This window comes from Quercus lobata, chromosome 7 (assembly GCF_001633185.2).
Source record: "Quercus lobata isolate SW786 chromosome 7, ValleyOak3.0 Primary Assembly, whole genome shotgun sequence".
Lineage (NCBI taxonomy): Eukaryota > Viridiplantae > Streptophyta > Magnoliopsida > Fagales > Fagaceae > Quercus > Quercus lobata.
In genome coordinates this window covers 19,354,465-19,379,886 of record NC_044910.1, presented here as the reverse complement: position 1 = coordinate 19,379,886, position 25,422 = coordinate 19,354,465, and the positions used below count along the sequence as shown (strand labels likewise).

The window sequence follows — 25,422 nt, the reverse complement described above, 5'->3', positions numbered from 1 at the left end:
TCACTGTAAGGCTTAAAAACGCCACTATAGGTGAAATTTTTTTTGCATGAAACTCGAGTCTTAAAGAGTCAAGATCTATGTGGCATTTTCGCACTCGCAACGCAAGTCTTTCGGACTCGAGTTCTAATATGGATCTCAAGTTTCTAAAACTCGAGATGTTACTTTTCTTAAATTTTTCAAACCGTTCCCAACTTACTATTTCGAATCACTACTCACATCTGTTCAGCACAGAAGCTCATCAATCATGTTTTTGAAGTTACATTGATAGTTACTGTTACAGCATTATCTCTAATGATTAATATCGGTCCTTAAATGCTTAGCGGGCAGGAAACGCAGTTTTCTTGCACAGTTGCATCCAACAACTTAACTGCTTTTCCTCTCCTCAATCTTCATTCTGCCTGGTATTTTTCTTCTCACAGAAAAAGAAGCTGAGTTTGGTTGATGGGTACGGTTGCTGATAGGAAAACTAGTGGTAGGAATGGTGAAGGAAGGTATTCATGGGGTTTTGGAAGTTTGATTAGGAGAAAGCAGGTTGATTCAGTTCATTTGAGGAGAGAAGGTCATACTCAATTGGCCAGGAAATTGTCTGCTGTGGACCTCGTTGCCATTGGTAAGTCTTGTTACAATCTCTGTCTTCCACAATTCAGAATTGGATTTTGAATATGAATACTTGAAGTCTGTGATATTTGGCCATTTGGGTTTGTTCTCTTTATGTAAATTATGTTCTTATCTTGCTATTACTTTTGTTAATTGGATTAGTTTTTTTGTTCATGTGCTTATTTGTTTAATTGAAGTAGGTTTTTTTGTTCATGTCTTTATTTGTTTAGTGTGTAATGGGTTTGTCACCATTTGTGTTTTGGATCGTCTTTTGAGGCAATCACCTTCTCATGATGTTAGTCATTTTATTCATAATGTCAAAAATGCATTGTTTGCCATGTTTATGAATAGTTTTTGAGGTTTTCTTATTCCCTTGAATCATTGTTATCCAGGGTAAAACTAATCTGACCCAGATCATCATATTTTTTCATAAAGTCTGAAACTTTAATACTCTTTATCATGGTGGGGAGGCACTTCGTTGTTCACAAATTCCAGAATGTCCAAATGCTCCCAATTTATGCTTAGATTTTTAATTTTTCTTCTCATTCAGGTGGTTGTAGATTTACATTCATAATGATAATATTTTGACTTTCTTTTGATCAGGAGTTGGAGCAACCATAGGAGCTGGAGTATATATTCTTGTTGGAACGGTTGCTAGAGAACACTCAGGACCTGCGCTTACTATTTCATTCCTAATTGCTGGAATAGCTGCTGCACTCTCAGCATTTTGTTATGCAGAGCTTGCATGTCGTTGCCCATCTGCTGGGAGTGCCTATCATTATACGTACATATGTGTTGGAGAAGGGTAATTTGTTCTTGGTTTGTTTTTACACACTCTGTATTTGCTTGCTTAATGAACTATCATTGACTTCCAGATTTCATTCTTATAAATTCTTGAACTCTTTAGTAGTATCTACTTTTTGATATGTGAAAATCACCAATTTGAGTGTTTCTATTTTTAACTTTCATGCAGAGTGGTTGAAAATTTTCAAACAGACTAAAAATTTGAAATACTTCACTTCATGTTTAAGGCTGAGAAAAGTCCTTAACAGATTTTGAGGGGTGGGTGTGGGGCTTGGGCATGACCTGCTTGTGTTAAAGAGAGAGAAAAAATCAAGCACATGACCCATCTTTTCTCTATAAGACTATAACATGTGTGATGCCTTCAGTCCGCAATTCAAACACTGTGGTTGCTCTCAGGTTTGCTTGGTTGGTTGGTTGGGCTCTGATTCTGGAATATACAATTGGTAGTTCAGCTGTTGCTCGTGGCATAACCCCAAATCTGGTCTGGTAGTCCTTCTCTAACTGAGGTTTTTTTTTAACTAGTTTTCACTTGTAAGTTGTATATCCTGAGAGTTATATGTAAGAATTGATACTATTCTTTTCTATCTCTGGTAAGCATTATTTGTTCTGTTTGTTTCTTAAGATATTTTCCTACTTTTGACACTAAGGATATGCGAATTCCAATATCTTATAACATGCAGATAAGAAATTTGTTTGGAGTATTGATTAATATCTATATATGGATTTTCTGGATCAATACCGATTTCAATATTACAAGCTGTTCTATGCTTGTTTGGGGTGAATTGGGTTATGCTGAGTGGGAGTTGGCAGCCAGCTCATATTCGCTGTATTCTTCTCTGGCATGGATCCTCAGAACTTTGGGGTCAGTTACGAATCTTCAATAGAATAATCGGGGTCCACCACTTGTATTCTTCTTTGCCATTCTATCCTGTCCAAAATCATGCTTGCCATCAGCTCCTTATTTAACATGTCATTTCTTATTACATATACCAATGTTATTTTAGGCCTTCCTCTACCTTTTTTGTCCCTTTGACTTGAATCAAATCATTATTTTTCACTGGTGTATCAATTGCTCTCATTTGTACATGACCAATGTTATTTTATGGCTTCCTCTCTCATTCTCATTACTTAGATTAATTTGTTCCTCCTTTGTATACTTCTTGTGGACATCAGATATGTATGTTGAACCCAATTGATGTTGATAGTTTCTCTTGGACCTCATTGATTGTGTTTGATGTTGAGTGATTTCTTTGGACCATATTGTTGCTGATTGTGGCACTTGATTTGATTTTAATCATAAGTTGATTTTTCTTATTTGATGTAATTAATGAGTCTTGTATAAAGGCTTTTGGATAGACAATTGATCATGTACGAAATTTCCTTCCAATGCTTGGTACTGAATCCAAGATACCTTCTTGCTGAAACAAGGTTTCTATTTCTATTTATCTACTGAAAAATATTTCCAAGCAATCCTAGGCTGACTCCTAGGTTTTCTACTCCTCCCACCCTCTTGGCTTCTTTGGTGCAGACTCTAAGTAACCTTCAGTGCTGAAGGTTTTATCTTTTTGTTTCCCTGAAAACTAAGCCCCATTTTTGAGTTCGTTGTCCTGCATCACTACAGATGTGTGCCCTTTCTGGAATTTTTTAATGAGACTTATTAATATAAAGAAAAAAGAAGTCTCCTTAAAAGTTCCTTTATTTGAAAAGCGGTGTTGGGGAAAATTTTAACCATTGATAATTTAAGGAGGCGAAAAGTGGTGATGGTGGATTGGTGTTGCATGTGCAAGTGGAACAGGGAGACCATCAATCGCTTACTCCTGCACTGCCCAGTAGCCCGAGTTGTAGAATATGGTGTGTTCACTATTTGGGGTTTTATTGGGTCATGCCGTGTAGTGTTGTGGAACTTATAGCATGTTGGTCAGGCAAGTTTATTAGAATCAAAACTAAGGTGCTTTGGAGAATGCTTCTTCATTGTCTTATGTGGTTCATTTGGAGGGAAAGGAATACACGCACCTTTGAAGGGAATGAAAGATCGATTCATGAGTTGAAGCTTCTCTTCCTTCAGACTTTGTTTGAATAGGCAAATACTTCAGGTGTTTTTACTTTCAACTCTTTGCCTGATATGCTTTTTTTTTTTTTTGTACTTTCATTGTTACTTAGTTTTTATTTCCTTGTTGCCTTTAGCACACTGCCTGTGTGCTTTTTTCCTCTGTATTTTCTTGTATCTTATTTCAATGAATTTTATTACACATCCAAAAGAAAAAGAAAAAAAAGAAACCATTATTACAGGCTTCACTTGACATCCTTCCTTGATGAGTACAAATAACTGAAAGTCTGTCCACAACAGTGCATCTTTTGTGGGGTCTTATTAATTTTGTTTTGTTTTATATGGGTTGGGGGAAAGGAGGGAGGATACTTGAGAGGTAGTTTTGTATCATTGAAGTGCAAATGTTGCTAATCATTTTAGAAGTGTTCAAGAAGAATTTTACTCAATAAAAGTATATAGTTTTGTGTGCGCGAACATGTATGCATGTATGTGGACGCCATTACAAACTAAGAATAGACAGTGTTAATTGAACAAATAATAGAAGTTTAATTGTTACTGAAACTACCCATATGGTACCTAATCTAATCTACCCCAATACGCAATTAATTCTATGATTTTAGTCTTATATATACTAATGCTATTCAAAGGTGTTCTCAACATATTAGTATTTAATTTTTGATGACTAGAGCTTTCTGTGCCATATTTTTTACTGGAATTTGTTGGTATTTTTTCCCCTCCTTTTAATTAACATCTTGCCTGCAGTTAGCATTTTTGGTACTTAGTTCAATGTGTCACCATGGCGTGATGATGATGAGCTTCCCTCCATATCAAAAGAAGAGTTAGATCTAACTGTGAATACTATGATTCATATGATATCAAACTGATTAATCTAGTCCCAGGTCAATGCACACAAAAACAAAGTTGCAGAAATTACTAATAATTACCAGAAAATGTATGACCTTAGACTTGAATTTCTGTGTTGTTGTTATTCCCGAGTGACATATTTTCAAAGAAATTACTTAAAAAATGACATACAAATAATACAGATTCAGAGAATTAGGAGCAAATTTTCACTTTTGTAAACATGCATTCTATTGTTTGCAGAGAGGTTTAAAGTTAGGGAAAAAACAATTGAGGGTACACCCAAATGTTGAGTATTCATATGCCTCTCTCAAGTGGTGCATATTTTTGCCTTTTTTCTATTTGGTCCTGGATTCCAGGTTTTTTATCGGGCATTAGAGGGTATTGTGATACAGCCATTCAGGTTGGGGTCATTTTTTTTTTGACTGGAATGGTAGAAGGTTGGGGTCATTGAAATAACTGAACTGGATGAAAATATCATTTCAGATTGGCACTTAAAATAAGTTTGTTTTATAGTTTGTATTTTATGGTGTCCACTTATGTACATAATTACTTGTATATCATGAAAAAGCTACTCATCAGCACCGTGTGGCCAGTCTCCTTTTTCCTTTTTCCTTTTTCCTTTTTCTTTTTTCCTTTTTCTTTTTTCCTTTTTTATTGGGAAATTAAGTTGTTAATCATGTCTCTGTTATTAGTTAATTATGTTTATACCTCATATGACCATGTTTCATTTAAATTTTATGTTGGCTGTTTTGATATCTGCACATACAACCTTCACATCTATTAATCTATCTTGAGATGTTAAGCTCCTCGCCCCTCCTTCTCCCCCTCCTCTTTTCTTCCTCACAATTTGTATTTCTCAAATATCAAAAAAAAAAAAAATGTTGTAAATGTTTGAATAAATAATTTCTGTTTAAACAACTCCAAACCCCCCTCCTGGTTCCCCCATTTTTGTATTACATTATTTTATGCGGATGATTGAATTGAGAAAATTTATGTCTTAACCTGTAGAAGACTTTGGCCAGTACATCTATAAATTTATGCTTCTTGTTGAAAACTTAGGCAGGAATTATAATAATCTGATTTGAGTCACATTATTTTACTCATACTAATAATGTAGGCAAACTGGGGGGAGGGGAGAGAGAGAGTGAGAGAGAGAGAGCTGATCTGGGAGAATATTTGGCCCTAGCTGGAGAGAATCAATACTCACTGTTAAAAAAAAAAAGCAAGAATAGTGGTCCAAATTCAAAAGAGATAACACATAAGAGGAGGAGAAAGAACAATGATATATCACGTATGCAGCTAGAGCTAGTAAAAGAGAATGATTACTTACTCAGGTTTGAATGCATGATGATTGTAGATTATGATAATTATTATTGAAGACTTGGATTGATTATGACTATTATGGACTGCAAAACATGTGATAGATCCTCATTTCCAATAGATACTATATATAACCCTTTTTTTTTGTGTTCCTTTAGGCCTTGTTTTTTGGAGGGGAGGAAAAACTTCCTGCTTTATTGGCCCGTCATACTATCCCTGGGCTTGGTATTGTGGTTGATCCATGTGCAGCAGTGTTAATTCTTATTGTCACAGTGCTTTTGTGCATTGGAATAAAGGAGGTATGCAGTTCCTATTTAAATATTTGTAATCCTTTTAATCTATGCTTGGATAATTCCTTCTTTGTAATTTTATTTTATTACTATTATTTTTTTACCGCCTTTGAGAAATCACTTAATATTTCAGAGTACATTGGTACAAACCATTGTTACAACAGTAAATGTCAGTGCATTGCTTTTCATCATAATAGCTGGTGGATATTTAGGTTTCAAAACTGGATGGATTGGATATGAAATTCCCAGCGGGTAATTGGCATATCATTTTGACTACTTTCTTTATGTGGTATATCCAATTATGGTCTAGCTCACATTTTACCTCTGATGCTTTAGGTACTTTACATTTGGGGTCAATGGGATGTTCACTGGGTCTGCAATAGTCTTCTTTTCATATATTGGTTTCGATTCAGTTTCCAGCACAGCTGAGGAGGTATGAATCTTGTATGGTGGATTAATATTGTGTGTTGTGTTAATTCTTAGATTTAATTTGTTACATTTTATTCGTTACCATTGATGTAAACATTTTTACCCCTGGCAGTGATAATCTAAAGTTTTTCTGATTATTTCAAGTATCTAGCACAATCCAATATCAGAGCGGTTGGTGAATTTTTTTTTTTTTTTTTTATAAGTACGTGGTGAATTTTATATACTGCAATCATCATATTCCCTTTACATACCCCCCCCCCCCTTTTTTCTTGCCTTGTCACCTGATTCCTTATCTCTTAAAAGCTCATTATTTGCTTGAATCCATTCATTTGACCATTATGAAATGTTCCAGCACTTTTGTGTCACTGCCAAAAAATTTCTGAACCTTAATCATTTGTTCCTTTATATATATACATTTTCATGGCAGGTGAAGAATCCTCAAAGTGATTTGCCCCTTGGTATAGCATTGGCATTGTCGATATGTTGCATTTTGTATATGCTTGTATCTGTCGTTATTGTTGGTTTAGTACCATATTATGACTTGGATCCGGACACACCTATCTCCTCAGCATTTGCAAGCTATGGGGTGCAATGGGCAGTGTAAGCATGTTATTTGCTTTTAATTTGTGGTTGCCAACATTATGGAAATTTGAGGGCATTACATTCTACACTCTTGGTTTCAAGCTCCATTGTTCATATTGCAGGTACATAATAACAGCTGGAGCAGTTACTGCTCTGTGTTCAAGTTTGTTGGGTTCACTTCTTCCTCAGGTAAGTTAGGAATTTTCAGGTTTTTTTTTTTTTTTTTTTTTGATTACTTGTGGAATTTAGTGAAAGTAGTGCTGAGCTTTTGAATTTCTAATTCGAATTAGTTCTTTGCATTGTTTTGGATTGTTCTGAAAATTTTGATATTACCTCTTGAGCAAGCATGGTGCAAATATTGTGAGGGTTTACAAGGATGCTGTATAAGATTTCTTACTTGTACACCCATAATTAAACTTGGAATACCAGATGGTGGTATTTTATCAAAAGTTATATACAGAGACAGAGACATGGAGACCGGTGGTGGACGACTTGAATTTTGATAATATTGGGGTAGTGGAGAGGGGGCTGCTTGAATGGAGATTTGAGAAGGAAGAAATTCTCCAAGTTGTGTGTGATATGGAGGGGGACAAAGCTCCGGGTCCAGATGGATTTACGATGACCTTTTTCAATCATTGTTGGAGGATTGTGGAGAGTGATATTTTGGCCTTATTTGAGGAGTTTTACGAGTATGGTAAATTTGAGAAGTCCTTGAATGCTTCTTTTATTGCTCTTATTCCTAAGAAACATAAAGCTTCTAATATAAGAGATTTTAGACCGATAAGTTTGGTGGGTGTCTATAAGATCTTGGCTAAGGTGTTGGCATATCGGTTGAGAGGGATGTTAGATGGTCTCGTTTCTGATTCTCAAAATGCTTTTGTGGGGGGTCATCAGATTTTGGATTCAGTTCTGGTTGCGAATTAGTGTGTTGATAGTCATATTCGGAGTAAGATAGCAAGTGTAATATGTAAACTGGACATAGAATAGGCCTATTGATGCAGGACAAATAAAAGTAACAAGAAAAGTAAAGATAAACCCTAAGGGTCTGTTTGGTTGGAGGGGTGGAAAAGTGGGAGGATAGAAAATGGTGGAATGATAGATAAGTGGGAGAATAGAAAAGATTTTATTTTCTCTCCTTTTTGTTTGGTTGAGAGTGGAAAAGTGGAAAGATAGAAAAAATGAGTTTGAATAAATTTACTCATATACCCTTGTTAAAGAATGATGCTTAATTAAAACAAAAAAGTGACAAATAACCACATAAAAAAAAAAAGAAAAAAAGAAAAAAAAAAAAGACAATCATCCAAATTTATTAAAAAATTAAAATAATATCCCAAAAAAAAAAAAGAGCAATGTTACTGCCAGGAAAAAAAAAAGAAAGAAAGAAAGAGGCACCAAGCCTAGAAAAAAAAAAAAAAAGGCAACGGTACTGAAAATCAAAAGAAACAAAAAGAATAGAAGAAAAAAAAAAGGCAACAGCTCAGAAAAGAGAAAAAAGGGCAATGTACTGGCCAGTGGAAAAGAAAAAAAAATAAAGGCAACTTGAAGAATGTGCACATGGGTATTTTTGTCAATTAAAAAAAATTCATCTCCACTCAATTTTCTCTCCATTTTGGGGAGAACTTTTTGGTGGGCACACTTGGATTCCACTATTTATTTTCCTTCCTCCTCACCTAACCAAACACACTCAAAAGAGTTTTTTTTCCTATTTTTTCTCCAAAATTTTCCATCTATCCTATTTCACCTCCGAATAAACACACCCTAAGAATCAGCACTTAGGGGTTGCTTGGAATAAGCACCAAGCAAGCAAACTTAAGCATCAGCACCTAAGATATCAGGAATCAGCACCCAACTATTGGAAAATCTCCAATCTGAATATCATTAATCAATCAATTGTCTCTCCTCTAAAATACAAATAAACTAGGCTCTTATATAGAGCTAGAGCTTAGAGAAATAAAAAGATAAAAGATAACAACTAATGAAAACTAATCCTAATTGAACTCAAATACTAAACCTTATCTAATATCAAATCTAACCCCTATCCAAATAAAAGTCTACAGTTATTCAATTTCCTATAAGATAAATACAAAATCTGAAAATATAAATTCTAAAATAATTTTGGTTTTGCTCTTGCTTCACCTATGATCATGCAAATTGGGAGGCTTTGCTTTACTTGTTAGAGAGGATGGGTTTTGGAGTTAAATGTTGACAATGGATCCAAACATGTATATCTTTTGTCCAGTTTTAGGTATTAGTTAATAGTTCTCCAGCTGGTTTTTTTCACAATTCAAGAGGCTTAAGACAAGGGAATCCTTTATCTCTTATGCTGTTTCTCTTGATAATGGAAGTGTTTTACTAGAATGCTTAGGCGTATGGAGGGGGCTGGTATTATCAGGGGCTTCAAGATGCATGGAGTGGGAGGTGATGAGTTATGCTTATATCATCTATTATTTACAGATGATGCTATACTTTTTTGTGATAATAGTGTTGAGCAGACTCTTCATATTAGGATGTTGCTGACTTGCTTTAGAGCGATTACAGGGTAGGGATAAATGTTAGTTAAAGTGAGATGGTTCCAATTGGTGATGTGGATAATCTAGATGCTCTGGTTGATATTTTGGGCTGCAAGGTTGGAATTTCTCCTGTGTCTTATCTTGGTATGCCATTAGGAGCTTAAGTTGTACTCTATTTGGAATCCGATTTTGGAGAAACTAGAAAGATGATTGGCAGGATGGAAGAAAATGTATCTATCTAAGGGGGGTCACCTAACCTTTCTTAAGAGTACGCTTTTGAGCATTCCCACCTATTTTTTGTCTCAGTTTACTGTTCCTAGTAGAGTGGCTAATATGATTGAGAAGTTACAGAGGGATTTTCTTTGGGGAGGATTAGGGGATGAGCATAAAATTCATTTGGTAGGATGGGATAAGGCGTGTTCTCCTATGAGTGGTGGTGGGTTGGAGATTAGGAAAATCACTACCTTTAATAAAGTCCTTCTGGGCAAGTGGTTGTGGCAGAATGGGGTTGAGGAGACATGCTTATGGAGGCAAGTGATAGCTTTGAAATTATGGGAGGAATGGGGTGGCTAGTACTTGAAATTGCGAAGGAGTTTGCATGGGTGTGGCTTATGGTGAGGTATATGGATTGGAGGGGGGGGGGGGGGAGAGAGTTTTAGTAAGTTCATTTATTTTTGAGATTGGATTAGGGTCCAGTTTTGGCATGATTTCTGGCTAGGGGATTAGCTGTTGAAAATAACCTTCCCAATTTTATTTGAGATTGCTAATTATTGGGAGGCATCTATTGCTGATTTGTTGGCGAGACACACAGAGGAGGAAGGGTGGAGTTGGGATGTAAGGTTCCAACGTGGATTCAATGATTGGGAAATGGAGTTGGTGGGGGCCTTTTCTCATGCCTGGGAGTCACAAAATCCTCCAAATGAGGATGGGGATAGGATGAGGTGGGGGTTGAAGTCAAAGTTGAAGGGGCCTTTTGACACATTGTCCTTTTATGATGCTATAAGGGGATCTAGCTCTACTATTTTTCCTTGGAAAAGCATTTAGGTTGTGAAGGCCCCTCATCGAGTGTCTTTCTTTGTTTGGACAGTTACATGGGGGAATATTCTAAATGGTGACTATTTTAGGAGAAGGGGCATTCCAATTGTGGATTGGTGTTGCCTATGCTGGTATAGTGGAGCGAGTGTTGCCTGTTCACTGTCAGTTTCTCGGTTATGGAGTTTTGCATTTAGATTGTTCGGTGTTGCTTGGGTTTTACCCAATAATGTTATTGATTTATTGGCAGTATGGAGAAACTGGTTGGGAAAGCACTCTTTGAAGATTTGGATTCATGTCTGTTTTGCTAGAGCTTATAAGATCAACTTTTAGCTTTTATGTACAGCTTTTTAAAACCCCACTTTTTTTTACTTTTTATCACTTTTTCAAAGTACAAGTATACCTTAGTACACTTTCAGCAAAAAAGTTTTAGCAAAAAGTTTTAAGTTGTTCTCAAACGGACCTGAAATTTGGTACCACTTGTGTGATGTCAATTATTTGGAGGGAGCGTAATAGTTGTATTTTTAAAGATATGGAGCTTGCCGAGGATCAACTTATAGCTTTATTTGTAGGGACCTAGTTTGATTGGTCTTATGCGTGGGGATTTATTTCTAGGGAATCCATTCTGCTGTTTTTAGATTCCCTTTCTTCTTGTACATACATACATACATACATACATACATATATTTATATATATATATATATATATATTTGTTTTGTTTTCTGTTGTTTGTGCATATTTTTCTGGCCTAAAATGAAATAGTCTTCTCTTAATACAAGTTTTCTTACCTATCAAAAAAATAAAATAAAATAAAATAAACTTGAATACATGTGGATTCAATCTTAGTAAAAACTTGAAATTTTAAATTTTGTGGAACAAGGAAACTACTCAAACAAAAATAAAATCAGGAGGCATTAATTAAACTAGGAATCAGTAATGAATTAATAGTATTAGAATTCAGCTCATTATAGGAAATCCCTAAGAAGGCAGAAAACTGAGAAAGTCTTGGAGAATTATAATTATTTTAAAATAGTATTTATGTATGATGTCTACTATGGTTAGCCGAGACCAGAAGACTATTATATAATACCACATAAGGTCCACATGAAAATGATGCTAAACTCAGGGCATCGTTAATTGGTCAAAATAAGTATAGTAGCAAAAGAGAAATAGCATGATAATTTACTTGGAAAAATTCTTTGGAAAGAAGTGTTTGAGAGGAGAGAATAATAGCCAGCCCTCTTATAGTGAATTTGTGATCCAGAAACTTGAAAAAATGTGCTGTCCATGGGGTTTTTAAAGCGCTAGACTGTAGAGTAATGTTACTGTACCAGTGGCTATTTTGGTGTTGGCACATATCATTGTAACTTTTTGGGATTATTGCTATATATATATTTTAAGAACCAAAAAATTGATAATGTAGAAAAATGTATAATTCACTCACAAAGAAGTGATCGTTGTTAATTTTTTTTAAAATCATTTTAATCGATCCCTCCTTAACTTGAATATTTACATGAGCAGCAAACAAAATGCTAACAAATGAAATGGAAAAAATCAACCAAATTCCAAAAAAAATGACCATTGTCCTCATTTATTATTTTGTGAATGGTTGCATGCAACATCTCTCTCACATGGAGGACCCCACAAGCGTGGGACCCACCCCATGTGAGAGAGATGCTGCATGCAATTTTTACACAAAATACCACCTCCTATTTCCCACTCCCATCCCATCTGCCAACTACTTCTCACTCAAAAAAAGCAAATGAACTCAGCTCCCTTTCTTCTTTCGTGAATGGTGAGCCCTAGGTCTTCTTCTTGAATGGTCAGCTCTCAAAGCCAACGTTATTTATTGACACTATCAACGACTTGCGACTCACTAGATCCATACTCATATTTAATGGTAGCTGTAGATTTCTTTTCGTTGCTCTCTCTTTGTCTGTTTGTTTTTTATGGTTTCTTTTTTATAGCTATGGGAGGATCCACGTTTTTCTTTGTTGAATCCAAAACTTTTGAATTCTCACTTGAGGAAGGTGGTACTTTTTATTTGTAACGTATTATCAGTAGAGCTCTCTAGTCAAGTGTGTGTATCGAGTGACTCAGTTCTACTTCCTCTAGTCAACCCAAGGTCTCAAAATCCAGAAGGTAGCTACAACGACTACCATGGTGTTTGCTTCCTCTACCAGTGATATATCCAATGTTGGCAAATCTGCACTCAAGGTCCATAACCCGGAGGTCAGTTCACATGTTTCAGAACCCCGAGATCTCTATCGAGTACCTACCCATATTCCTGAACCAGCTTTGATCATCGTGGAGCAGATTTCTGAGGAGTTTGTGAAACCTCATGATGCTGAGTCAAGCTTTATTTCACAAGTATCGCTTCCCACATCCACCGACATGGTAGTTTTAGAGCCCGATCCTATTACGGATGTCAATAGTGAGTTGGTGCACCAACAGATCAAGCAATTCTTATTGGATCGTGCTGTGGACAAGAATAAGTCATGGGGCTCTTCGGACAAATGGGTTTTAGAACATGGTGATTGGAAGAAAGAGGTGGTGCCAATGGAGATCAAGAGAAAGCGAATTTTTTTTCCATTTAACTTTATTATTAGAAGAATTTTGTTAGTTGACAAGTTGCAAAAGAAAGTGGAAAACTAGCATCTCGAGTTTTTAAAACTCGAGTTCAATAGCAAATCAAGTTTTAAAAACTCGAGTTCTAGAGTTCTGAGATAGCTGACGTGGATAAAAATTCCACGTGGAACTCGAGTTCCAGTGCGTGCTAACTTTGCTAAGAACTTTGAGTCAAGAGAACGTGCAAGAAGTGGAAGAGATCCACGGAGAAGAAGAAAAAGAAGAAGAAGAAGACCGAAACAAAACTATCTGTAACCTCTCAAATCTCATTCAATTTCATCTCTCTTCCAGAGCTTTTTCTTTCAAATCATTCACATCTTTATGAGTTGTGTGTAATTTGTTCAGATCGTTTGCTTGGTGATGGAGATCGTGAATTGTACTGTAGATCGACAATCGGGATGTGCTTAATGGAGACTGGGTTTGTGTGTGCCGTGGGTCTTCTTCTTTTCTGTGGATCTTCTTCTTCTTTCTTTCTTTCTTATGGGTTTCCTTATTTCTTCTGGGTTCTTTCTTCTTTTTATGGGTTTTCTTTTTCTGGGGTTTGTACTTCTTTCTTTATTCTGGGTTCTTTCTTCTTTTTCTGGTTTTTCTTTTTCTGGGGTTTGTACTTTCTTCTGGGTTCTTTCTTCTTTTTCTGGGTTTGTACTTCTTTCTTCTGTGTTTTTTGAAATCGAGTGTAAAAGACTCGAGATCTATGTGGCATAAATGTGTCCAACTCAATAAGTAGGAAGCGAGTTTTTAAGCCTCAAGTTTTATATGGAACTCGAGTTTCTAAAACTCGAGATGCTAGTTTGCAAATATCTTTCAAACCCATATTAACTTACTATAATCTATCCCCTCACTATGCTAGTCTCCAAATATCCCCAGAGACAGCCCTCAAGTTTTTTTTAGGGGATCTGTTTTGGTTGAGCTTAATGCCATGGTTTAATTGGGAAATTCTTTGAGACCTGTAGAGGTACAATCCGAGTGGGAGAAGGTGGTGGTGGAGGATATAGATTCTAAAGTTTGGTCCGAAGAAGGTGATGAGATGATTGAATTTGGTTGGTGTGGTTCGGATTGTTCAGAACCTTTGAATGTGACTCCGTTGGCTACATTGAAGTCTACTGAGACCCAAGAAGTCAATAAACTATCTACCCTTTTGGAAGGTGGTCAGTCTGGAAATCATTATGGTATGTCACCTTGGTTTCAGAACAAGTTTCAAGAATTTTGCACTTTTGTGGAGACTCCGGTTAAAGGTGTAGAAGTATTTGCTTCTAATTTTCTCTTGGCTGTTGAGGAGAAAAATAAATAAGCGCTGCAGAGAATGTTCTCAGGAAAAAAAAAAAAAAAAAAAATCAAAGGGAGGAGGTAAGGGTTTAAGGGAGTTGAGGAGCTTGGTGAGCTCTATTAATTATGATTTCACTTTTAGTAAATATAGAGGTTCCAATAGGGAAAGGGCTGTGATTGTGTCCCAATGAATTTGAAGATAGTCTCTTGGAATGTGAGGGGGCTGAATGATAGGGATAAAAAACTCCAAATTAGGAACCTTATTAGAATTTGGTGTGATGATGTCATTTGCTTGCAGGAGACAAAGATGGAGCTTATCACTATGGGATTTATTAAAAGTCTTTGGGTTATCAACATGTTGATTGGGTTTATTTGATTTTAATAGGTGCGTTAGGTGGGATTTTGGTTATGTGGAATAGGAGGGTTATGGAGAAGTTGGAAGAAGTTGTGGGTCAATTTTTGGTGTCTTGAAGATTTAGGAATGTGGGAGACAACTTTGAATGGGGTTTACTTGTGTGTATGGTCCTAATGTGGATAGGGAGAAAAGGCTAATGCGGGAGGAGTTGGCGGGTATGTATAGTTGGTGGAATTGCCATGGTGTGTGGGTGGTAATTTCAATGCTATTCGCTTTCCGTCTGAACGTTTGGGGGCTGAAAACTTCACTCAATGTATGTATAATTTCTCAGATTTCATCTCTATTAATGGGTTAATGGATATTACTTTGGAAGGTGGTAGTTACACTTGGTCAAACTCTTTGTCTGGCTCTAGGATAGATCGTTTCCTCTTTTCTTCAGAGTTGGAGGAACATTATCCAAACTTTCATAAAAAAATGGCTAGTTAGAGTTTTATTTGAACACTTCCCGATTTCTTTAGAGGTTGGTGATATTCGTAAGGAACGAAGGCCTTTTCGTTTTGAGAACCTGTGGTTCAGGTGGATGGTTTTGTAGAGAAGGTGAAATTTTGGTGGGACTCTTATTAGTTCTATGGAACTCCAAGTTACAAGATAGCCATGAAGTTGAAAGGTTTAAAGGGAGATTTAAAAAAGTGGAATGAAACCGAGTTTGGAAATGTAACCATTAAGAGAATGAAATTATGGAATGATTTGAATGCCCTATTATAAAGAGGAGAGGGTTTCTCGTTATGTCGATGAGAAGTGTGAAAAAGAGAGAATTCATTTGGAAATTGAGAAGACTGCATTGTTGGAGGAGATTAGTTTAGACAAAAATCAAGGGTACTATTGTTAAGGGAAGGGGACAGCAATACGAAATTCTCTCATTGGATGCCTAATTCTAATAGAAAAAATAACAGTATTGGCAGCTTAAATATTGATGGAGTGTTGACATTAGATTAGGAAGTTATTGAAGAGGGTATTGTTAGGTTATATAAGAGATAAGAATCTTTACTCGGAAGATAAGCTCCTTTGCCCTCATTCGGATGTGCTGAGTTTTTTTAGGATTTCTTAGGATAATGCTGGTTGGTTGAAACGACCTTTTAAGGAAGTTGATATTTTTGGCATGGTCATGGATTTTAATAGAGATAAAGCTCCTAGACCTGATGGTTTCCCTATGGCGTTTTTTAAGACTTGTTGGGCCATTATCAAGACCGATCTTCTGGACGTTTTTTAGTATTATTTTAGATAATGCTCAGTTTGAGAAAAGTTGAATGCCACTTTCATCTCCATAATTCCTAAAAATTTGATGCAGTGGAGAGAAGGGATTTTCGGCCTATTAGTGTTTTTTTTTTTTTTGGGGAAGGGTGTGGGGGGGGTGGGGGGAGGGTGTACAAAATTATTGCTAAAGGTTGAAAATGGTGCTTGGAGATATTGTTTATGAATCTCAAAATGCTTGGATAGTAGGCTAATATCAAGCTTTCCCGGGCTGTTGTGTAACCTAGATGTAGAGAAGGCATATGATCATGTGAACTGGGGTTTCCTCATTTTTATGTTAGAACGTTGTGGTTTCCCTAAAAAATGGAGGTGGGTGGTTTTTTTTTTTTTTTTCGCATCTTTGCTGTTAAATTCTTCGTTCTTATTAATGGAACTCCTTGTGGTTTCTTTGAAAGTTCTAGAAGTATAAGACAAGGTGATCCGTTATCCCTTTTATTGTTTGTCATTGTCACGGATGTTTTTAGTAAAATGTTGGATAAGGCGGTGAGGGATGGTCTCGTGTCTAGTGCTAGGGTGGGTCCCACAGGTAACTCTTTGCAGGTGACCCATCTTCTCTTCATTGATGATACCTTGGTCTTATGTGATGCTGATCTTGGTCAGATTCTGTTTCCCCGGCTATTGTTGTTTTGGTTTGAAGTTATTTCTGGGCTGAAAATTAATATGGGAAAGTCTGAATTAGTTCCCGTGGGTGTGGTCCCAAATATAACAGATTTGGCGGATGGGCTAGGGTGCAAGCAAGGCTCCTTCCCGATGAAATATTTAGGTCTTCCGCTGGGTGCAAATGTCAAAGATAGTTCTATGGAATCCAATTATTGAGTAGATGGAGAGGAGATTAGTAGGATGGAAACGGTTGTATCTTTCAAAAGGAGGTAAAGTTACTTTTAATTAAGAGTACTTTGTCCAATCTTCCAACTTATTTTCTCTCCCTTTTTCCTATCCCGATGGAGGTTGCAAACTGTATTGAACAACTTCAATGTAATTTTCTCTAGAGTGGTATGAGGGATGATAAAAAAAATTCACTTGGTGAAATGGGCTACAGTCTGTGCTCCCCTTCATTGGGGGAGGGGGGGGGGGGGGGGGGGCTTGGCTATTAGTTGGGATGCACGGACTCGGCTCTAGAGCCATTGCACTCGCGTCCGACGCGGCGACGCGAGAGGGATGCCGCTGACCGCGTGTCGGTGCTGCGTCGGGCCGCGTCCTACCACGTGGATTCCTTGACTCGCGTTGACGCGGCTCAAATCGGGTCGTATCGACCGAAACTGGCGAAACTGCCGAAATGGCTGGTTCAAGCCAAAACGGCCAAGTCAAGCCGAAATTCAAAAAAAAAAAGTGCAAAACGCACCGTTTGAACTTAACCTAAAACCCTAGGACTCTCTCACACACTCTCACTTCGTCCAAACACTCTCACTCCGTCCCTCATCTCTCTTCTCTGTGCTCTCTGCGAGTTTGCACTCTGCAGTGTGCTCTCTCTTCTCCGTGCTATCTGCTTTTTACGATTTCTCTCTTTCAAATTGCTTAGAAATGAATTTGTGAATCAGAAAATTTGTGTGCTTGCTGTGATTTTTTGCTTGTTTTTTCGGTTCTTATGGGAGTTAAAGGGTTTTGTTAATAGTTTTTGTTAATAGTTTTTTTGCTTGTTTGTTCGGTTCTTGTGGGAGTTAAATGAACCTGTGAATCTGTGATTTGTGAATCTTAGTTTCTTTTCAATCTTAGTTTTATTTAGTTAATAGTTATTACTTATTACTCATGATTTAGTTATTATCTACTATTGCTCTTAAATTTGGTATATGTTTATATAATGTGAAAAAGTATGCTTAGCAATATATTAAAAATATAAATAAAAATATTTTTAATAATTTTTTAATAGCTGAGTCCTGCCGCACCCGCACCCACCTTTTTCAAAAATTGCCAAGTCCCACACCCACACCCGCACCCGCACTCACACCCGAGTCCCGAAACGCACCCGTGCTTCATAGGCTATTAGAAGTTTCAGAAGTTTTAATAAAGCGTTGTTTGGAAAATGGTTATGGAGATTGATAGGGATAAAGTATGGTTGTGAAGGGGGAGGTAGGTGCTCTCTTCCCGTTACTAGCCCTCATTGAGTGAGTTTATGGAAGTTTATTAGCCGTGGCTGGCCTTCTTATGTTCGTCACATACAATTTGAGGTTGGAGCCTGTTAGATTCTAGTAGGGCATTTGGTGTGGGGACACCCCTTTGAAATTGAGCTATCCGGAACTATTTGCTATAAGTTGAAATAAGGAGGCCTTTGTGGTTGACTTTATGAAGTTCTCAATTGGTGTTCTTTTTTGGGATTTAAAGTTTGTGAGAGACAATGAAGACTAGGAATTGGAATCTTGGGAGTTGGGGACAATAAGATGTGTTGGAAACTTGCTTTGGGAAGAGGTTTTGCAGTTCGTTCTTACTACCAGGTTCAGACAAAAAGTATAGATCAATCTTTCCCTTTGAAGACTGTTTGGAAGCCTAAGGTCCCTTCTAGATTTGTGTTTTTTTGTATGGATTGTAGCTTTGGGGAATATTTTAACCATTGATAATCTTCGGAAATGGAAGATTTTGATTTTGGATTGGTGTTGTACGTGTAAAAGAAATGGGGAGTCAGTAGACCACCTACTTATCCATTGCCCTCTTGCTTTTGATTTATGGTGTATGGTGTTTACTTTGTTTGGCATTCACTGGGTTATGCTAAAGACGGTGGTAGAGCTGTTGGCTTGTTGGAAAGGCAAGTTTGGGCAGAATAGGAATGGTGTTATTTGGATGATTGTCCCCCATTGTTTGATGTAGTGCATTTGGCAAGAGAGGAATAACCGACATTTTGAGGATTTAGAGAAATCACTTTCAGATCTTAAACTCCTCTCTTTAAAGACTCTTCTGGACTGGGTTGCATTGTTAGGGTTTCGTTCTTTTTTTTTCAGTCCATGGTTTCATGGACTTTTGTACTTTATGCACCTGATTTGTATTTTGTCCCTGATGTTACTTCTGTATACTCAGGTGACACCCTTCATCTTTTTTAATATATCTTTATTGCTTATAAAATATAAAAAATAAAAAAAAATAAAAAAAATAAAAAAATTGTCCAAGATGGCTAAAAATGCCGAAACTGACCGGTATTAATTTATTCCTTTTTTGGCTTCATCGCAAAACAGGAATATTTTTCACCCAAAAGGTTAAATATTCTGTTTTTTTTTTTCAGCCACGAGTTCTGATGGCAATGGCTAGAGATGGATTGTTGCCATCGTTCTTTTCAGACATTAATGAATGGACCCTGGTTCCAGTGAAGAGCACCATTACAACTGGTGTCTTTGCAGCAGTTCTGGCATTCTTTATGGATGTTTCACAATTGGCAGGGATGGTAATTGGACTTGTGTATGAATTGGAGATATCTAAGGGAAGATTATTGTTATATAAAAATAGAATCATTGACAAGTGGTTTTTTTTTTTTTTTTTTTTTTTTTTTTTTTTTTTTTTTGTTGTTGTTGTTGTTGTGGGTGTACAGGTTAGTGTGGGTACACTGCTTGCATTTACCACTGTCGCGGTTTCAGTTTTGATACTTAGATATGTTCCACCGGATGAGGTGCCACTTCCATCATCACTTCAAAAGTCCATTGACTCAATGTCATCAAGGTGCAGTGATAACATTCAGGAAATCAACGACAATAATCTTAAAGATCTTGCTGGTTCTTTTGGGAGCAAAGGGGATGCATTACTTAGAAATCCTCTAATTGAAAAGGGGGTAGTAGCTCAAGGTAATAATACCTTACATGCTCTCTAATGTTGTTATTTCAATCTGTAAGAGTATTAGCATTGGAGTTGTTAAAACTCTCAAAAGCAATTTTTGACAACTCAAACACCAAAATGCCACTACACCCAGGTTGCTATTGCTAAACAAATTTAGCAATTTGCTACAGTAAGTTCTGATATGGTTTGCTAAACTTAAAATCACTTATTTTATTCACGCTCTCTCTCTTCTCTCTCCGTCTCTCTCTCTCTCTCGATTTTGGGTTTTTGTGGTTGTGGTTGTAGATCAGTTTTGGGTGGTTGTGGCTGTGGATTGGCGGTAGGGCTGAGTTTCTGCGGTTGGGCTGTGGATCGGTGGGTTTTGATATGTGTGGCAGTGGGTTTCAGGTTGGTGGGTTGTGATTAGGTTGATATGGGTTTCAGTGGTGATGATTGAGTTTTGGTGTTGGTGGTTTTTGGGTTTGCTGGTGGTGGTTGGTGAACAACGGTATGGTGGTTGGCGCATTCTGATATGGATTCTGTGGCTGTGGTTGAGTGGGTTTTTGTGGCTGGGTTGCGGTGGTTGAGTTGTGGTGGTGGCTGGCAGTGTGTGTGGGTTTGCTTAGAAGCAAGAGGTGTGATTGCTGCTTTCTGGGTTGAGAAGAGAGAGTTGTGGCTTCAGAGAAGAGAGAGAGAGATGGAGAGAAACATAGAGAAAGAGACGGAGAGGAAAAGAGAGTGAAATTAATAAATAAATGAATAGTTATGAAAATAAGAAATGGGATATAGGGTGAGTTGTAAAATAGTGTGTTATAATAAATAATGTAGCTTTTTGAGTTGCTAAATCCTAAAATTTTTAAACACCCAGATGTGAATGCTCCATGCCATTCATGGAGGATAGACTACAATGGCATGTGTTCTTGAAAAACAAAGACAGTTGGCATCGCCACTGATTGGAAAGAAACAACCTTTTGGCTTACCTGTTACCTTCAATTCCAGTTAAAGGCTATCCCACCTCTCAATGCCACCCAGTTGTTTACTTCTCAGTGAAAAATAAAATGGTATGCGGCCAAAGTGCTTAAATTTTTTTTGCAAACTTTGTGTTGAATACCCGAGGTGGTTTTTTCACACAGCATCAAAGTTGTATGGTGAAATCCAATGAGAATCATGAACAATAATGCTGTCAGGTAATTTGCTTGAGAGATACTTTAACTAATGAAAATTGAAATGAGTTTAAATGTATTTAAGGTCTTATAACTCTTTCAGATGGTACAATAATGCTGTCAGGTAAGTTGCTTGAGAGTTTCCTTAAATAAAATGAAAAATGAAATGAGTTTAAATGCGTTTGAAGGTCTGTAACCCTTTCTAATGGTTGGAAAGGCTAGGAGAGGCATCAGACCCTTACCCCCATAAAGCCTGATAATACTTATAAATCTTGCAATGTATATCAACAGATTATCTTTATGACCTATCAACATTTGAGAGAAAAAGATTAGAGATTTTTTAAAACACATTCTTTACATAAATGTGTTCAAATGAAAATGAAAGGTGCATCCTTATTTCCTTTTGGTTATCAATCAGTTGAATTAAATTACACGTTGAACTTCAGTGGTTTCACATCTGTAACTAATCCAGGGAATGGAGGGTGATATTAGTGATACACCATGTGCTGGGTCACAGTTAACTGCCACCTCGTTAGATGATCCCTGTCACCTAGTTAGATGATCCCAGGTTCTCCTAATGGTCATGAATAAATTTTCAAGGTGGAAAAAGATCAGTCCCATGTTCCACGTATGAACACTTCTCCACTTTGTGTGAGAAGAGAAATTGCCTGTATGAATAGAATATTATGAGTAGTTATGAAAAGTTGAGTCCAATCAGCACTGCCTAAAGGTTTATATGTAAGCTTGAGATTCTTGGCCAGAGTCCTCTATTATGGTTACTACTTAGCATTTCCTTTCATAGATGTAATAACCTGGTTTATGTGGTGGGATCTTCTACTTGATGGTGAAAGTACACAAAGAAAGTACTTACCATGTGATGATGCATTGTTTTATGCTTTTTGATTATAAATATCTATTGTTAGGGTCATATTTATTATGTGTTGGCATATACTTTGACAAAATGCACTTTACTTGTAGTAGATCTAAAATGTGTCTAGAATATCATGAAGTGTGTTAAGAAACCAAAATAAGTGTATCATTGAAGACATGAAGATTGAACCAAGAAACAAGTAAAAAAAAGCTGAAAAAGCGAACCTCGACACAAGCATCTATCAAGATTAAATGATAGACCTCAACACTAGCTCGACATCTCTCGATCTATCGAGCTATGCAGATGCAGAATTCTAAGATCAGAATTTCGGCCCATGATGACTTGGGTTATGTTTTGTTTACTAAACTCCTAGAGGGTATAAAAGCTTTATTTTAAAAGTCATCAAAGATACAGAGACTCATATAGAGAACTCATATACTTTTGGAGAAGCTATTGCGTTCTTGTGCACCTTAGAGTTTTGTAACCAAGTGTTTTCTGTTCTTCAACGTGCTTTGAAGTGAAGAACTTTGCATCCAACAACAAATATCAGTTGCTAGGAAGTTAGTCATGTATTGGGATCCATGCAAAGGGAAGAAATCTCTACAAGATCAAGTCTAATTGAGTATTGGAATGAAGGTTCAACAGTAGATTGGTATTTTGGGATAGGCTAGGGTAGTGATAAGATTCCTTGTACTTGTAACTGCTTGATTATTGATTAATGGATTCTTGGAAGTGGTGACCTAAAAATCACCCGGTGGGATTTTTGCCTTGCGAGAGATTTTCCCCATTAGTCAACAAATCATCATGTCAATTTAATTTTCATTGCACTTTAGTTTATTTGGTGATTTGCGCGTGCCTCCATGATTTGCATGTAATTTGACCTAATTAATTAACTTGGGTAATTGAATTAATTAACCGGAGTCAATCTATAACCCAAAAACTATAATTTAGACTGCCATAATATTTAAGTCTCCACCTCCAACTTTCTACGATCTGCTAATTGATGTCCTCGTTTGTCTTCATATTAATTATACAGATGTTCAGAAGGAACAAATGAGGCGGAAAATTGCTGCTTGGACTATAACCCTTTTATGTACAGGCGTTCTTATCCTTGCTTCTTCAGCTTCAGCTGAATTCCTTCCCAGGCTAGTATACTTTTCTGAACCTTTTCACCCTTGTTTTTAATTATTGGCTTAGGCTGTTCTCATTTTATCTGTTATATGCCCAAGTATACTATGATTATGAAATTGCTGCCTAGTTTCAATTTTTGACCGTGTGATCATGGAAAATTCCTGGATTTAAATAATAGACTCACCAAAAAGGGAAATTAAACTTCCAATCAAAATACCATCTTATTTTTAATATGGTTCTGTTGATTTTAGATGGAGCCTTTCTGCATTAGTTGTGATCTGGCATTCTATTGTTGTAACACAAACTGGAAAATAGTAGCTAGTATATCAAATCATTCTCCCTTTGTAGCACTCAGCTCTACATCTATCCAGATTACAATTAATGTGGTTCCATCCGGTCTCCTCTGAATATCAGAATTTTGGCTGAGTTATTTGAGCTGGTGTTTCTATTGAGATTATTTGATTTTGCCAAGTTTAATGACCTTGTCCAGTTTTATAATGGTGCTATTTGGGGTGTACTGGTGTTAGGCTGGCACAATGCTCAACTTTAATCTGATTTGGTTTTTATGCTTCGTTAACTCCATCCCAACTTGTTGACTACCAGCATTCTTCACTTCACATTATGTGGAGTTGGTGGAGTTCTTCTGTTGTGCAGTTTGATTGTGCTCGCCTGTATAGAGCAAGATGATGCGAGGCACGGCTTTGGACATACAGGAGGTATATTTAGCATTACATCATATAGTATTGATGAGATTGATTAAGGTCAGTCACAGAGTAGATGAGTCCTAGCAAGAAGTTTACTTTTCTCTATAAAAAAATTTCACTAGAGGAATGAATGGTTTGAATACATCATTTTGACTGTTGTTGTCAGGACAGCTCCTATATCGTACCCAATGTGTAATGTTTATTTCCTTTGAAATGACCCAAATGTTTGGTTCAGTCATACCTAATTAAATTGTATTAGAAATTTAAAATAAATTCCTATATGCAGGCAATAAGCAATAGGCAAGTCTAACAATATGATATGATTACTTTTTTTTCCCCTCCCAGGTTTCATTTGCCCGTTTGTTCCGTTCCTACCTGCTGCATGCATTCTTGTAAACACATATTTACTAATTGACCTTGGGTGAGTGTAAAGATTCTTGTCCTCTCTCTCTGGAGTGACGAACATATAAATCAATTTCAATTTGTCCACTTCATGACTAACAATGATAATTTTTTTTTTCCTAACTTCAATGCTTAGTGCTGCAACATGGATACGAGTTTCAGTATGGTTGGTAATAGGAGCACTGGTGTATATATTTTACAGCCGGAAACACAGCTCTCTGTTAAATGCAGTCTATGTCCCGTCGGCTTATGCTAATGAGATCTATCGTAGCTCATCAGCTTCTGTGGCATAGTCTGTGCAGTATTAGTCACCTTACTGTGGCCCTCAGCTAAGCCAAACCCCATTCTTACAGAAAGCATTATCAGATTGTGTTTCACAATCACTCTTATTGTTTTTAATGATATAAAACCTTTTATTATGTAACAGAGGCTGTCTGAACCAAAGATCAGTCTCACGTTTGTATGTTAATATTCTTGGGTTAGCATAGGGGCCTTTAAAACTGCTTGTTCACAAACATGTAAAGTAATAATTATTTCTCTTGATATAATTTGCAATGACATGGTCACATGAGGCTTACCAATTCCGTGAAACTACAAATTGAACAACTAACAATACCAATTTATAAAACAAGACACTCTCTTTACACTTTTTGTCTTTTACTTCCATTGTTACTTTTACTACACTATCACTATTTTCTTTTTCTTTTAAATTACCATAATTATTTTTCCTACCATTATTGACTACTTTCACTACACTATCTCTTTCTATCTCTTTTGTATCTAACTTCCTACGTACCATTTCATTGTTTTGTCTTTCATACAATTCTTTCAAGCTATCATCATTATTTCTAAAACTATCATCTTTTTTCTCTTTCTTTGTTATGTTTCTTTGTTTTACTATATCTATCACTTTCCCTACATCTTTACTATTCTGTCGTTCAAACATTTCTTTCATCTCTTTTACCATTCCTTTTTTTATTATTTCTTTCTCATTATCTATCAACTTCTCATGTAGAGATTCTTTCTTGCATGTCTCTATTAGGTTCTTTTGTCTATCTGTGTCTAGCTCTTTACATATAATTTGTACTGAACTAGAAACTTCTCTATTATTTTGCTTTTCCACCATTTCTTTTAGTCTGCCATTTTCTATAGTACTTTTATGTTTTATACGTGTTACTCTTTCCTTAATAAGGCCAATTTCTGACTACCCAGGAGAGAGCATAGCAGTAATATAGAAGCATAAACAATGATAAAATAGTTGATAAGGAAGAAAATAGCAAAATAGATATAGTCAAAATAGATTAAAACAGGGTATGGAATATGAAAACTGAAACAAATAAAATCTTACTTGAAAATACTTCTGTCTTTGATTAAAACTGAAAA

At 36.5% G+C, this 25,422-nt stretch overlaps 1 protein-coding gene across 2 annotated transcripts; it reads left to right on the top strand.

The window, feature by feature from the left end:
- The first annotated feature begins 204 nt into the window (after positions 1-204).
- Positions 205-24,623, top strand: LOC115952595 (cationic amino acid transporter 4, vacuolar-like). Of its 2 annotated transcripts, XM_031069768.1 has the most exons (14): positions 207-610; positions 1,201-1,402; positions 1,798-1,882; positions 5,791-5,931; positions 6,056-6,174; positions 6,259-6,355; positions 6,779-6,951; positions 7,056-7,122; positions 19,245-19,403; positions 19,548-19,797; positions 22,839-22,947; positions 23,537-23,649; positions 23,983-24,058; positions 24,176-24,623. In XM_031069768.1, exons 1-14 carry the CDS (start codon positions 442-444, stop codon positions 24,330-24,332), a joined length of 1,917 nt encoding a protein of 638 aa, XP_030925628.1. In that variant the 5' UTR covers positions 207-441; the 3' UTR covers positions 24,333-24,623. The 2 variants fall into 2 exon arrangements, with proteins under 2 accessions (XP_030925629.1, XP_030925628.1); XM_031069769.1 differs by lacking the exons at positions 22,839-22,947; positions 23,537-23,649; positions 23,983-24,058; positions 24,176-24,623 and adding an exon at positions 20,637-22,514 and having other exon boundaries at positions 205-610.
- The last annotated feature ends 799 nt before the right edge of the window (positions 24,624-25,422 follow it).